We start from the raw sequence: 15,491 nt of genomic DNA, 5'->3' as shown, positions 1-15,491 counted from the left end.
TATTAACTATGAGCAAGGCAATGTCTGAAGGGGACAGGCTTCAAGTTTTGTGCATAGGCTTGGTATTAGACAGGAATATTTGGTGATCAGTTGCTGTGCCACAGTCTTTGTGATGCATTCTTAGGTTTAGGCAGAGCTGAGATATTCCTGTCTTTGCTTCAGGAAGAAGTAGATAATCTGCTTAGTGGAGGATTAATTCCATCTAACTCTAGCAATCCAGAAATGAGCTGTCCATTTCAAGGCTTCTCTATTATCAGTGGAAGAAGATTTGCTGCTGCAGAGCTTGACTCAGAACAGGGACATCTCAGAGCCTGTTCTGCAGGGACTAGCTAACTCTGCCTTCTGGGTAGCTTAGGTTAGGTCAGACAGATCGACCCTTTTTCCTCCCTTTGTTTCATCTGGCACAACAGGATAACAATGCTTTGCCTCTTAGATCTTCTCTAGACTCTGAGACTGGCACAGACTCTCCATTTGCTGTATGCTTGTACCACACAACACCCCCTAAAATTTGCAAAGTAGGCAGTAACAAGGAAGATGTTCAGATGGATAATAATAATTAAGGCAGACTTACATGAACCATGAGAAGAACTTTATTCTCTTCAAGGAGAAAACTGGGTGACAGAAATGAAGAAAAACATGACAATTCCTTTGCAGGCCTCCAGAGGCTGTGCAGCAGGTCCTATGCTAGCTTTCTGTGCTATGTGCCTTAAGGCATTGTAACTACTATATTGTACATATATTGTATTTGAGCTCATGACTCATCTATATGAATATCTAATGAAGCAAAAATTGGTGCAAAACATATGACAGTAATCAGCAATACAGTGGGGCAGCAGAGTGCTGTAACTAACTATTGTGATTTGCTTTTTGGCAGAGCATCCAGTAGCACATTATTAAGAGCATCTTAAATCAGCCTGCATTACCTGCATAAGGAGGAACGTAAACATGCAGTCACAACTGAAGCTGAAGCATGTGTTGAGCTGGAATGTGCAGAGCAGGCCAGGCAGATTTCAACTGTCATTCATACACACTACAAAAGATGCAGCAGTTCTGGATCAAAAGTGGTGAAGAAGGTAAATATAAATGGGCAGGACACCGATTGGCTTCAGGGGTGTAAATTCAGCTGTAAAGTTCCAGGGCCACGAATGCAAACATTAAGACAAAAAATGATGAAGAGCAAGAAGTGACACAAAGTGGCAACTGTGATCCACTGGGCATCACAGCAAGTTGGTACCATGTCAAACATCAGCATCAAGACAGGCAGGAAAGAGAGTGTCAGTGCTTGTCCAACATATTTACATTGCCAATGAGCTGCAGCTTGACAAAGAAGAGCAAAGGGTGAAATTCCTTGAGTAGACCCATGAGGAGTGAGCGGCAATGACAGCTAACATCTGCTGGAACTAAAATGTTGCTGGCTCAGCCAACAAGACCCTCCAGTTTAGAGATGGCTAGAAGCCTTGCAATTCAGACAAGGTCAAAGTTTGAAAGAAGACAAAAATGGAAAGAAGAGACACATTTTTTGCAAAGACACTTCATTTTCCTTGGCCACGTCTATGGCCAGTAGAAAATTTTCAAGTATCCTAATTTGTGTTTTTCGAAGTGATTTCTCTTAAGAAGAAAATGGTTAATTTTGGGAGGGGAAAAGAATTAAAATTTAAAGCCAGTCTGATAAACATCTCTAGATATTACTGCCTTAGTAGCCTGTACCAAGAGAATACTTTGTTACTTGTCACATAAAAAGCTATCAAAGAGATTACCGAGTTCTGTTTTGTTTCTATCATTTCTACAGTTTGTTTCATACTTCCACCTTTAACCCCAAAATTCCAATGATTCTGAAGAAATTCTTATCAGTGTGGCTGAAGTTTGCAAAATACAAGCCAAAGAAGAAGATAGGGTTTGGAAAGTAGAGATTCCAGTGTGGCTCCTTTGCATCCCTTTTTCCCCCAAAAAATCTTCCTTTCTCACCCACTTAGTCAGATAGAAACTGTGAGGAGGAATGTGGAAATCTGGGAGCAGCAAGATATGCCCCATGAAGAAAAATGAAGCCACCACGTAGAAAAATGATAATACAGGATGTCATCACTCCAAGGCGACCTGTTCGCAGACAGCAACCTCTGATTGCAAAGAAATTGACAGTTGACTGCCCTGATAAGGGGAATATGTATCTATGGGTTTGTGTGTGCACATGCATATAAATTTTTACTAATCATGTTGATAGGTTGGGAAGACCCTAAGAGGGTAAGGCATACTTGAAACTGATGAACTGTGCTAATCTAAACCTCTGATGATCCTGTTCTGTCCAGATTAGGCTGCATCACAGTATGTAATGGCCCAGAAGCATTTGTCCATAAAATCCCAAATGAGTGCAACACTCATGTCTGTTGAGCTGCTAAAGCTGCTTTGGTCTTTGGAGAAAAGCAGTTGTGCTCCAGTTCAAGGAGTTTACCAGTTCATTTTCAGAAAGTGGTAAAACTGAGAAGTCTAACTGTGCAAAAGAACTCACAAGGTCTATTTAGGAAGCATCTGCAAACCCCTGAAGCTCGATGACCTTGTGTTCTGTTTTAATATATCATTTGAACTTCAAAAATTGCCAGTTTTAACATGTATTATTTTAAGAGTTCTGTTCCTTGAAAACGAGTACTCAGTTAACTGGAGCACATCCACTCCACCATTGTGCAAATGGGAAAACCTTGCCTGAGAAGTTTTCCCATTAATTATCTACCCACAAGTATAACCTACACCTTTTCCTTGGACTGAAACCTGTGGGGAAGCATAGCAACAATCTCTTGAGCAACCCAACAAGTCCATCTTGCGTTAGCCTGGGTACCACCATGCACACATACCTTTCAGGACTTATTTCTCTCATTCTGTATCAGGCTAAGCAAGAATACAAGTCTGAGGTGCAAATCCCAAGCTCTTCTTTTCACATGAGTGCACTCTATGTTTTAGCTGTATAAAATGGTGGAGCAGCTGGCAAAGAGGCTGTTGCCCTGGGACTGGTCATTGCTCTTTTAGAAGAAGGATGGGCTTTCAGGGGAAGCTGTATGAAATTCTGGCATGAATATCACACACTATCATTTGGAATGGCAATGAAATGGGAAGGTTATACAAACTGTCACCATTTATTTATGGCTTATGTACAACTGTGACCACAGGTAAATCTGTCAAGATACAACATCTGTTGTGAGTCTAAGCCAGGTAGTGCAGGGGAGGGGATACGCCTGAGAGTTGTATGCAAATACCTAAAGAGACTTTTGGGGAGTATAGAGGAGAGAGGCACAGCCATTTCACAGACAGCTAGAGATTGTCCAGCCCTGGAGGGGCAAGGGCACAGACTTTGTGCATTGGGCAAGGGCACAGACTTTGCAAGACAATGTGCCTGCAGACCTGCCCAACAGCTGAAGTTGTTGACAACTCTTCCTTCTCTCCTACTGTTGCCCTACCAGATCATGCCCAAACACTCGGAGAGTACAAAAAGGCTTCTACCAGCCTTCCACAGTGCACTGTCAAGCCCACACTAAGAGAGCACAGGTGTTTGTCATCCCCTGCCCAGCTTCAGATAAGTGACAGCTAGTGCTACTACTTGATGGGGAGAACTGTGTAAACCCACGACACAAAAATACTGCAAGTCCTGCACTGCTGAGGACATGTCTCTGAAGCACAGCTCCTGCTCTAATGCACTAGCGTTAAGCCTTTGCAAAACAAAGTAACACAAATTAATAAATCATTAGGCAAAGTATTTCCAATGGCTTTTCTGAACTTTATTCCTTCAGTTTCTACGTATCACTTAGAGGCCTGTTACTCTGCTCTCTTCTGCAGTTCATGGCTAAAATAGAAATACTGCAAAGCTGCAGGGAAGATACTGATGGACAGCTCTGCAAATTGTTCCAACTGAACCATAAAACTGTCAAACAAATGATACATGTTAGTTGTGATGGCCCTATGCCTTCCAGAAATAAAGTGAATCCCTAATGTAAGACTTTGGTATGGAATTAAACATTAACTAGCGCTTATACAAGATGGATATAAAAGGTCTTAGAGACAAACCATTGCTGTAGCAATGGTAGAATGAAAGGCAGAGCATTTATTTCCAAACTTTGGTTTCTTGACTGATTATGAGCAATGCAGACCTACAGCTGAGAGGATCATATGGCAGAAGAAAACATCTTTATTTCTTGTTTTGAAAGTGGTAGCGGCCCAATGCCCTTAGTTTTCTTTACTTGCTTCACAAGCACAGTGCTGGGAGAGTACTTACGTTCTCAATTATTGACATAGTTCCTAACTGGAAGAGCTTTTAATGGATTGCCTCATGAGCTCACGTGATGGCCACAGGAGGTCTAATATGGAAATTAAGGCTATACTTGCTGTCAAAATGACAAATAGCTTTGTAATGGAGATATAGTTTTAACTGAGTACAGCTGGGTTGACTTGTTTAGACAAAATGAGCCAATGAAAGGTTTTCAAAGGACTCAAAGAGCAGCCATTCTGATTCTCCTAGAGGATTTTGTGATTTGTTACTATTTTTGCCTCTGCCTCTCCACAGTCCATGCAAAACATCAGTTACAACCCATGTCCTATGTAAGAAACAAGTGAGAATGTGTAAATCCTGTGCCTTCCCATTTTTGGGGCAGGCTTCCAAACCTGTATTAATTCATATGTTGACTGGCATTGAACCTGAACTTAAAGTTCAAACCATGAGCCATTGTTGACATTAACACAACCAGCATCACAGATTTCCAAAACTTGCTGTCAGACTGAATACAGACAATTTTAATTCTAACACACACAAAAATATGTGTCTGTTGGATTCTGCTTAGCAAGCATTATGACAAATGATAAGTTAACTGACCCATTAACAACAGATATATAAATAATAAATATTCCCTCCTGGATCAGCTGCAAAACAGAAGATGACACACATTTTGTAGCAACTGGGGGCACCTGGAAACTGTAACCATTGCTCAAGAATTTCCTCTTGCCCAGCTACAAGTGCCTGGACTCAACCTCCACTTGTTTAATACCACGAAGTGCCATTCAGTGCTGTGAAAGGTCCACTGGTTAATGTTCTTTGAATGGTAACACACAGTACTACCACTGTTGGACCATAGAATTTGAAAGTTTCCCTTCTGGTCTTTAGCTATTCCCACTCATGCAGAAGAAAGGTGCTGACAGAGGATGAAACAGATTCACCACCCCTTCCTGTTTAGTCCCAGTGCACATAAGGAATCAGAGAGTTGGAGACAGAGTGGTTTCCTCCTACAACTAGACCCAAAACTTCTGATGAGCACTTCTGCATGGCATTGCTGAGGCCATGCAGCTTTTTCTTCTGCTGCATTGCTACCAAAATTACTCTGTTCCCTAGCTCAAGGTCTCCAATGAAAGCTAACTCAACAGGGTTCTGCCTGGTCCTTATACAGACACGAATCCTTTCTCTTCCATCTGGTAGCCATATTTTCCTCCCCGTATTCAGAACCAAGCTCCTGACAGCTGTGCTCTTCTGAAGCCACATAGCCCTCTGTCTGCTTTTGGACACTCACATTTTTGCCCATGCAACAGCATGGGTCATGGCGAGAAAGAGTTGTGTTTTTCCCCTTCTAACTTCAAGGTTACTCTGCATGAACATTACAAAGGATTTGTGCATAAATACAGAGTAAGCTTTGCTGAGCAGAGCAGAAAAGTGAATAGGCCAGAGCCCTGCTTTCACCTGCATCTTTGTGACACCCAGCGGAGACAGTTTCAAAAAAGACCATGTTGCCCAGAAGGCTTCCCAGGAAATTGTCATGTCTGACATGGGAGAGAACCATCTACACATGTTCACAAACTGTGTGAGATGTGCTAGACCACCGCAAATTTGAGGAAAAGCCTTGTAGCTGCTCTCTGTCAAGCAGAACATGAGTTAAGAAACAGGAGCTGACATGGAATGTGCTCTTCTAAGGAAGTCCTGTAAATAGAGATTGCAACAAAAGGTAAATCTTTTACCTCTGTACGAGACTTGGAGAAGTTCACTGAACACTTCTCCAGTGTTTCAGCTCTTTTTGTATGCTCTTGGCAGAGCGAGCTGTGGAAATCAACTCCCCACGCCCTGTCCACCCTGTATGCTGATGTCAGTTCTAGGAGCAATTATAGTACCAAAGACTGTCTGAGATTTGAGGGATAAGTCTGTTCTTTCCTCCACACTCAGCCTCTCTTCCTCAAAGCAAGAACATGCTCTGACCATAGGTAAGTACATGCAAACCCTCATTCCACCAGAGGACCTAAAGGAGTTGAAAGAGAACTGACTATGTGGGGTGCCACACAAATAAATGGTAATTTTTACCCTGAGGAGCTGATGCAGCCAAAGAGGAAACTGAGGAGATAAGGTAGCTTGTGAGGAGGATGCAAGGGAGTATATCATCCTCAGCTAGCCAACATAGTGCTCTCCTATACATGACCACAGTTGTAATAGGTGTTTAGAAGATGACTGCTATGTAACATCAATGGCATTCTTTCTGGTACCTTTGCAACACTCCCCCTACATTATAAACCAAATTTTGCTATGGGCAAAAGGCAACACAGATTATATGTAGAGCTCAGAATTTATCGTTAGTCTAATTAAGGTCTTCATAGTCTAACAAAAATACAGGAGATCACTATCGTTAGTTCAGTTACAGTAATATCAACCTCCTGAAAATAAGATTAAGACTGATACACATTAGATTCCTAGAATCTATCCCTTTTCTCTGCCTTTATGTTTAGCTTGCCATTGTCCTTCTGAGTCCTAAGACTCAGGGAGGACATAGGCTCTCCCTAAGCAGAAAGTAGATATCACACTGAGTCCTTGGCATGCCAATTTCTTCACCAAAGGTAGGCTAGCAGTGGTTGTAGGGTGGCTGCCTGAGCTCTGCTTAAGGCTATTTTTGTATGTTTTCTTAATAAAGTCTGCTTTGTTTTCATTAGTTCCCAACTAAACTTTTGACACTTGGACACAGGGTAGCTCTTCGCTCACGGACAGTGGACTAAGCCCACAACTTTACAACTAGCAGTAAAATCTCTTGGATTTATTTCCCTCCCAAGTGCAGAGGGAGCACACTCTAGCATCAAGCCCAGCACCACAATACTCCTGAGGAAGAAGTACATAAGCCAGCATAGGAAGAACATTGCACCTTCACAGTAGTCCTCTCCATCATACATGTTGCCACTGTTTGCAACAACCTCCCCCAACTTCAGTTAACATAACGAACTACACAATGACTGTCTTGTATTGACAGACTTTTATTCAGGGCCTGAGTGCACTAATAGGCCTCAATGGCCCTGACCACCCTCCCCTGATGCTCCCACCTACAGCCTCTGCCCATGGCCCAGGAGCCGCATTTCAGCTCAGCCTGGGGCCTTCAACCCTTATCCCAGCTGTCTTGTAGAAGTGCTGGTCTCAGCTCTGCCTACATCTGGCCATGGACCTTGTTGACCTGGACCCTGATCTGTAGACTGACCTCCCAGCTTGACCTCAGAGCTGTCCAGTCACCATGAATTTGCCTGGTCCAGATTTGATGATCTGGACTCTGGGCTGACCACATCTGCCACTTCAGTGTCTGCCCTGCTCCTCGATTCAGGGATAGTGGATGGGGCTGATGAGGCCTCTCCTGGCCCTGTTAGCTCCCTTGGCTCCCTCTGCCTCAGGAAGTAGCTGGTCCTTGCTACACCCTGAAACATTTTACCCTCGATGGTACTCACTGAGCTATGCTGAAAAAATTTAGGCAACAGTCACCTGACCACCCAACAATCATTACCACAGCTACCAAGCTAACCAGCTAACAAGCTCAGGCCAAGACAAGCCCTGAGACAACACACTGTTGGGTTAATGTAAAGCCCTTGGCTTAATACTTGTAATGACAGAATTATATGTACCAGGTTACATCTGAAGACAAAATTAGATGTACAGTGCTGAACTGCAGCAAAGCAACCCCCTTAAGTTATGCTGAATCAAGGTGCATTAGGAGGTGACATCTGGATGATAAGGTCCTTGTCCCTGGAAAAATGAGAAAGCATTTATTGAGCAACCCTAGGCTATATACACGTGTTTGAAAGCCAGGGTAGAATGACAGGTATCGCCAACGCAGGGAGATGTCAAATCCTGTCCTTGAATATATCCAGCTTTGGGATATTAGAGATAGGCACGTGGATGGTGTCTAGAATTGCAAGCATCCCTGTAATACTGGTTAAATTTATTGTATTCTGCAGAGGTGATAACAAGACCTCCTAATCATATCTGAGGTAAACTAAGTAATGAGAAGGAAAGCACTTGTGAAGGGCTGAGAAGTATTTTCATCACTCTGAGTCTGGCTGTTTGCATCTACCCAGACTATGTTGTATACCAGCAACTGATCTCCTCAGAGTGCAGAAGACCTGCACCTTACCTATGAAGTCCAGAAAGTCCACTACAAAAGCCATAAAACACTTCTAAAATTTGTCACAATTGTATCTCTAGACCAAAAGTGGGAGTTGGAAAAAAAGTGATGGTGTGGCACCAGGAAAGAAGCAGACACTTAGAAAAATCCGAAACCCTTCGGAGGAAATGGCACATTCCACCCTATAGAGGGACGTAAAGCACCCTGTTCTCTCCTACCCAACTGATCAACCCTTGGTAATCCCAAAGAGGTGACCATGCAACTCTAGGATGATATGTCCAAGGCACCTTCAAATTTTTAAGTGCCTTTCAGGGGAGTGCCAGTGTACCTCCACCACATCCCTCTTCCAGCTGGGGCTGATCACTGCTGCTTTGGAGAAAAGCAAGCGCCAGCAAAGGCAGTCACCACCAGGGAGCAGATATTACATTTGTCTGCAATCTGCACAGCCTGTTGGCAGAAACTTAGTGATAGAGGCACTGCAGGTCTTGAAGCAGTGTAAGACTGTCCCATTGAGGGGAAAGGCAACAGATAGCTTCAGGCCACATCCAGTTCAAGTGCTCAACCCAAGGGCTGGGGATGAATCAATGAAGAGGAGGAAGGAAATCCCAGGGCTCACAAAGCCCACCAGGCCCTGCGGGAAAGCTGCAACATTGTAATAAGCTGAGCTTTGAAAACAAGCCCTCCAATAAGAAATGCAGCACTAAGATCCATGCTGCATTGCTGATCAGACTCCTGATGTGCAATATATATGCCTGATCAACAGACACCTTTAGTATGTTGCAAGCAGTTACGAGCATAGCGTCAAGTAGGTGGTGGAGACGGGTGTATACAGCTTGTTGGACTCCTGCAAGCAACAGGATTACTTCGGAATTAGCTTTTTACAGAGGCTGCCGTACTATGGAAGCTGTGGAGATGCATGAGTTGGAGCTCAATTTTGTACTGTGCCTTCTCCAGCCTAACATCAGGCAGTTGAGTCAAGGCTGGGCTAATTCCCTCCCACCCCATCCCTGTGCTTCCCCTGTTGAGGACTACCAGGCGCTAGAGCCACACAGTGCCATGTCTCTGCAGCTTACCAGTCCACAAGAAAACAAACTGACCGAAAAAAGGAGTTGCTTCCCTCCCAGTCAGCTAGCTGAATTATCCTCCCTTCAGCTGCCTTGCTGCCAGACCTAATACACTGGAAACGGCAACAGCAGGCAAGCAGTGGCAGGGAAGAAAAGCAGGATCAGCTCTTTTGTCAGGAGCCGTGGTTAGACTGGATTAGATGTGACATGAAACTTGAGACCGTTCAGCTGAGTTCATTTGCCCAAAGACCAGCTGCTGCCATGTGGGAATTGAAGTTATACAAGAAGCAAAGGCTGTCTTAAGCCCTGGAATGCCTCACCATTATTAGTGTTTAGTTGTTGCAGAAAATATCCAGATATCTGTCCATCATTTCCTCCCAGGGCCAAGAGCAGAACTCATGCTCTGGATGATTTTCTAGGCTTTAGATTCCATACATTACAGCAGAATTTTTGTTCCTCCCATGTGGCATGATTAGATGGCCATGTGACAAAGCAACATTGGCATTTCCAAGGATGCTCTTTGAGGCCAAGTTTATAATTCAATTAAGTGCTGAAGGAGCTGGAAGCTTCTGAATGGAAAAGGGGACCCCCCGCCCCCCCCCCCCTCCAATTTGCTGTGCACTAGTTTTCTCTGTATTGTGCAGGTACCTCCTGGCAGAGAAAGAAAACACAGCAGTAAGAAGTACCTGCTCCCTGATATGCCTGAAATAGCCTGATATGTCTCTGTTTCCAAAGCATCTGCAGGGAGAGCAGCTGGGGCCAAATGCTTTGCACAGCCTTTCTGTGAGGAGAGACTCAACTCAGGAGTAACAGGTTTTACATCTCTCATCCACTGAGACACTGGAGGACTTTATGTGCACCAGGTAGCTGGGAAGGGCCAGCCTCAGCATACTGGAAAGGGCCAGTGCACAGTGCTGCTCTCCTGATACTTCCCTTCCATTCTCCCACCACCATGTGCCTCCTCAGGAATGTCTCAGGACAGGAAGAGCTGCAGGTCTGTGCAGGGAGATGGGAAGAGGCTGCTGTAAAATCCCCAGTGTCCTTTGGGAGGGAGTGTCAGATGTGGGAAACCTCCCTGGTAAAACGCTCCACAGAAAACCTCCTGCTGGGCACTACCCAGCTCTTAGATGAGTAGAAAGTAAAAGGCAATAGGGGAGCTTCCCCTTGGCTAGGGTCTTTATCAGGGCTCTGCCTGATGGTCTCTAGAACTACGCTCATAGCAAGCTGGACATAGGTTTTCAGCTCTGAATCAAACTTTTACACCTGGGAAACTGTTTGCTGGAGGTCACCTGTGGTAACCCTGGCATTTGCCCTGCCTCTGCGAGAAGAGGCTTGGGAGAGTTACAGAGCAGGCCACTAGCTTTCACCGGTGTAGCCTGGCATGTGGCCTGCACATGCTTCCAGGAACACGTTGGTCCAGTTGGCTACCTTTGTTGGGAAAAAGCAAACCATTTGGCCCCAGCTGCTCTCCCTGCAGCATCCCTGCCAATGTTTTGGGAACAGAGGCATATCAGGCTCCTTCACAGTGAGCAGGTAACTCTTTCTCCTGCATTTTATTTCTCTGGCAGGAGGCACCAGAGCAGCTGTGGTGAGCAGGAAAGACTTTCTGCTGGGAATTGCAGTTCTTCAGAAGAAGTACCTTGAAAAATCTTGTTAGCTGCTCTCTCGGACAAGGGAAGAGAGGTTCCCTGAGGCTCTGGGATGTAACACTGTTGCCTGAATTTTGGCTGTGAGCCTTGTAAGCTCGCAACAAGTCCTGCAGGGACCGAATGCCTCAAGAGACAGATGAAGCTGCAAACAGAGGAATAACATATCAGCAATCAGAACTAAGCCACTTTGCAGTTTCTTAGAGATGGGTCCCAGTTTGCCACTCCTTTGAGACAAGGAACCTCTTGGCTCAACCAGGATTACACATGGCATAAACTTAATCGTGCAGAGTCTTTTCCTAGTTGCAATATTCTTGAGCTGAGGAGTAAATGTCCGTCTGACTTCCCCTCTGCTAGCTCTGGCACAACTGCTTCAGGGAGAGCTTTGGTGAAGGGGGCTGAAATACCAGAGCTTTTGGGGTGGCAAATTTTGGTTGCTCCACTAGGACTGATAGCCTTGATTTCCACGAACACAGTTGTCACTTTGTTCTCTTGCTGGAGATCATCTGCAGCCCAGCTCTTTGCCTGGCAGCGCTCCGCAGTTTCCCTGGTGTGGGCACCGTTACAAGGGCCCACGATTTCCCCTGCTAAATCCAAAGCCTCTATTGGAAATCAGACTGTAGTACCTCATCCACCCAATTAATGAGAACTAACGAACACAAAATGAGATATATCCCACAGTAGCTGGGGATGTGGAAGGGAGGCCCGGTTCCCCACATGAAAATGTTGGCAAGGCTTGACGAGATTCCTGAAGGTAGTACAATATGTAAAAGAGAGGGATCCTAAGGAAGAGAGTCCCTCCCCCACGGAAAACCCAGCCCTCAGATACATATCCTAAGAAATAACCATTTAGAAAGTCAGTCTACAGCCTACCTGTCATAAAGTGCATTTAAAGCTCTTTGCCGTACTGAGATCAATAAAAATGTTGGGACTGAAAAAACGGACATGGTGTCAGTTCTGCTGATATATTCCTTCGGGGAAGGCTGTTTTGACCACCTGCACCACCACACGCCACTCCGCTTTTCTACAGGTTTGTCAACACAGAGCACGAGGCCGTTAACAACAGCGTAAGAGTATACTTCCCCCACGTGGTGCGTAAGAGAAATGCAACGGCAATAACGGCATGCCGTGCAGCAGCTTCGGGGAAGCGACTCCCGGTCGCGAGCTACGCCCGAACAACGAATACAACAACAAGAACAACAGCAAGTACGAGACGCCAGGGCTTCGGGCGGAGACGTTGCTGGCCGGAGCCCCTGAGCTGCGCTGCCCGAGGCCAGTTGCACAGGCTCACCACGGGGCCGCCGCCGGCCCTCGGGGGCGGGGGCCGCCCTCCCCGTCGCCCCGTGGGCGGGCGCCCGGCGTCGCGTCCGTGGCGCGTCGGCAGCGGGCGCCGGTGTCGCTGGGCCCGGCCCGGCTGCGCTCCTCCTGCCGCCATGGGGCTGCTGCTCTGGCTGGCCCTGCAGCTGGGCGCGGCCTCAGCGGCCTACCTGATGAACGTGGATGTCCGGCGAGCCGAGCGGCCCCTGCGGCACTTTTGGAGGAGCACTGGCTTCTGGTAAGCGCCCACAGCCCCGCGGCCGGCAGCGGGCCACGCACCGCGGCCGAGAAGCAGCCGGGGTAAGAGCCGGCTGCCTCTAGCCCTCCTCAGGCAAAGGATCCCCAGGGTGTGAGGAGGCGGCCTTTCTGGAGGAATCCAGGCTTTTCCGGGCCTGCCGCTGTGGGATCGGAGGGCCCGGCACCTTGCTGCCCTTCGCTGCTGAGCCTGTTGGGTGTTACCTGCATGGAGCTGGTCGTGGGACGTGGCCGGTTAATGTAAACGAAGCGGGTCACAAGATAGGGCCAGTCGACATCCCCCCTCTGACTTGCTCCCTTGCCTCCAGGGCTCTCAAACATGTGAAGTCCTTCCTCTTCCCCAGCACAGCACATATGTTGATACTCAGAACTCATTCCCTCTCCTTTTCAGTGTTTCCATTGTCACAGTCCCTAAATAGGCCCAGGCAAAGCTTCCCTGCCTCTTAGTTCTAGCAGTTAATTCTTCTTGCAAGACACTTCCAACATGCACCATCTTCCTGACCTGGCCAGTGAGTCCAGCTGGTCTAAGTCAGGGGGATGGGTGGGAGCACGCATAAATCCCGGCTCCGCTGCTTCATATCCTGGTAGTGCTTTGCTTCTTGGAGAAAGCCCAGTCTTGCTGAGCTAACTGGGGTTGAACAGCCTTCAAGTTTTGTGACATGCATGAAAGCTTCTAGTAGGCTCAAAAGCAAGAGTTGGTGTATTCCTCAGCCAGGTTTGTATCTTACTCTAAACTGATGATGACCTCCTTCATTTAAGCATACAGTGGATTAAATAACAGTTGTAGGAAAAGGAGTTGCAACAGGGATGGAATCAGCAGCATGTGCTTTGGAAGAAAAGGAATTTGTGTGCTTTTTTTGTATAATGCATAAAGGTAATCTAAGACGAAACTTGAAAAATTTTCCATTAGTTTTCCATATTCATGAGAAAACAGAACAGGACCTAAAATACATTCTAATGAAGATAAATGTTTGGACTTTCTGGATTTTTTTTTTCTTTTGGTGTTTCATTTTTTGTTTTAATTTTTGCTTGCAATGTTAGGAAACATTAATGAAAAACTGCCTTAAAAAATAGTATGTTTTGCCCATTTAAACTGCAGCCTAAGAAACATCCATGATTTTAATTGTGTGAAAGAAACTTTGGAAAGCTGCAAACATGAAAAGCATGTGAGGGGAACGCAGAAGAGCAGCAGCAGAAGCAGAGGGTCTCCATGGGTCAGCAGCTATTCAGTTATAACACCTGGCCAGCACTGGTATTTCTCAAGCCATAGGATCCCAGCTCCCTTGAAAGCTCACACTGTGACAGAACAGGGTTCCAGTTGTTAAAGCTTCTTTTCTACATCATGGTTGGGCAAATGCACAGCTGTGGATCAGTAGCTGGTAAAGCCTGAGAGACTGCAAGGCTTGATATTCTCTTGGATGGGCACTTTCCACTCAGATCAGGAAAGGACAGATATTGATAGTACCACTAACAAAACCCACTGTTCTGCCAGCTTTCTTTTGTATCTCTTCATGGTTTCTGCTACATTTCTGTCTAGCAAAGTGTGAATTTCAGAGTTTTTATTCAGCGTGGACTAAGCAAAAATATGCAAATGCTTTATGTCTTGACTTCCATCTTTGCCACTGCTTGAACTGAAGCAGGTTTGAACCTCAGAGTAGTAGTAAAGCACTCCTTCAAAAACCAACAGTTAACATTGTCCTTATCCACTGGAACAATTAAAAAGACCCAAATGGCTGATACATTTTTAGTAAGAGTGGAATTGGTAACTTCTCAGTCTCACTTGTTGTGTGACTTGAAGCAATCTCAGGGAGAAGATTAAGTGCCTTGTATGCTGGTGAAGTTGCACAGAGGGGCTCCCATGTGCTGGCTGATTTTGTATGAAGCACTACACGGATGTAATGTGTGTCAAGAGTTGCACTTTCAGATAAGGGCACAGGAGATGGGGTAATAGGTGGGTAATGTCTTAGCTGGGACGAAAGTTGCATCAAGTTCCTGTCGAGGTGGGGTCAGGCTTTTCCCCCTTTGCACACAGATGGTTATACAATAGCAGGTTCATTCATTGGGGTCCTTGGAGGTTGGATGAATATGTGGAGGGGGACAGAGGAGGAGAGGATGATACAATCAGCACAGAGCTGATCCACCCATCAGAGGTGTCAGATCACAGCAGGCAAAGCATAAACTATATTCGTTTTTCACTTATACAGTTAATATAAAGTCTGTAGTGAGAGCACAAGTCATCTCTCTTTGCAATGTGAAGACATGTGGAAGTATTTTACCAAACCTTGGGGACAATGTTGTTTTGTATTTCTTGTAATACAAATGCTTTAACACTGAGAATTTGCACATTACCAGGAAACTTAATGTGCAAGATGCCCAAACCCTGTGAACTGGGTGGCATAGTTTCTGACTTGTGAAGGGTGGGTGTGAGATCTCCCTCCATCTTGCAGCTATTTATCTGTGGAGACAGAGGCAGCAGAAATTTGCCCCAGTGTTAATTTCGGTGGAATAACTAGACACCAAAGTCATGTTAACATGATCATTGCTGTATAGCTGTAAGCAGGTTAAACTGCTTGCAGCATCAAGCATAGGAACCTCAAGCCACATACTCCTGTGCTTCCTTATGCTTAGGGGTGAGTTGAACATGGCCGAAGAATGTGGAGGCTCTGAGGGTCTAATTCTGCTTCTAACAAGTGTAGCGTCCACAGCAGAGCAAGAGGTTGATGTCATTGCATGGATTTCAGCAGGAAGATCAAGCCCATATTTGTCTTACTACAGACCTCAGCAAGTCTGACTTCCACTCCAAAGCCTAAAAGACACTGAGATCC

The 15,491-nt window shown here is 45.7% G+C and overlaps 1 protein-coding gene across 3 annotated transcripts in view; it reads left to right on the top strand.

The window, feature by feature from the left end:
- The first annotated feature begins 12,219 nt into the window (after positions 1–12,219).
- IDUA (alpha-L-iduronidase) overlaps positions 12,220–15,491 on the top strand; it is a 48,335-nt gene continuing 45,063 nt past the window's right edge. For all 3 annotated transcript variants that reach the window (XR_015700980.1, XM_087741850.1, XM_087741849.1), the window contains exon 1: positions 12,220–12,649. Coding sequence is in view for 2 of the 3 variants with exons in the window: in XM_087741850.1 (XP_087597976.1) it covers positions 12,528–12,649 (122 nt within the window). In the remaining variant the exon portion in view is untranslated. The remainder of the gene's footprint in view (positions 12,650–15,491) is intronic.

This window comes from Nipponia nippon, unplaced genomic scaffold, assembly GCF_047370975.1.
Source record: "Nipponia nippon isolate SJK-2023a ecotype South Korea unplaced genomic scaffold, ASM4737097v1 scaffold_8, whole genome shotgun sequence".
In the NCBI taxonomy this organism is placed as follows: Eukaryota; Metazoa; Chordata; class Aves; order Pelecaniformes; family Threskiornithidae; genus Nipponia; species Nipponia nippon.
Note: the sequence above shows the minus strand (reverse complement) of the source record. Positions and strands in the feature narration are given on the sequence as shown.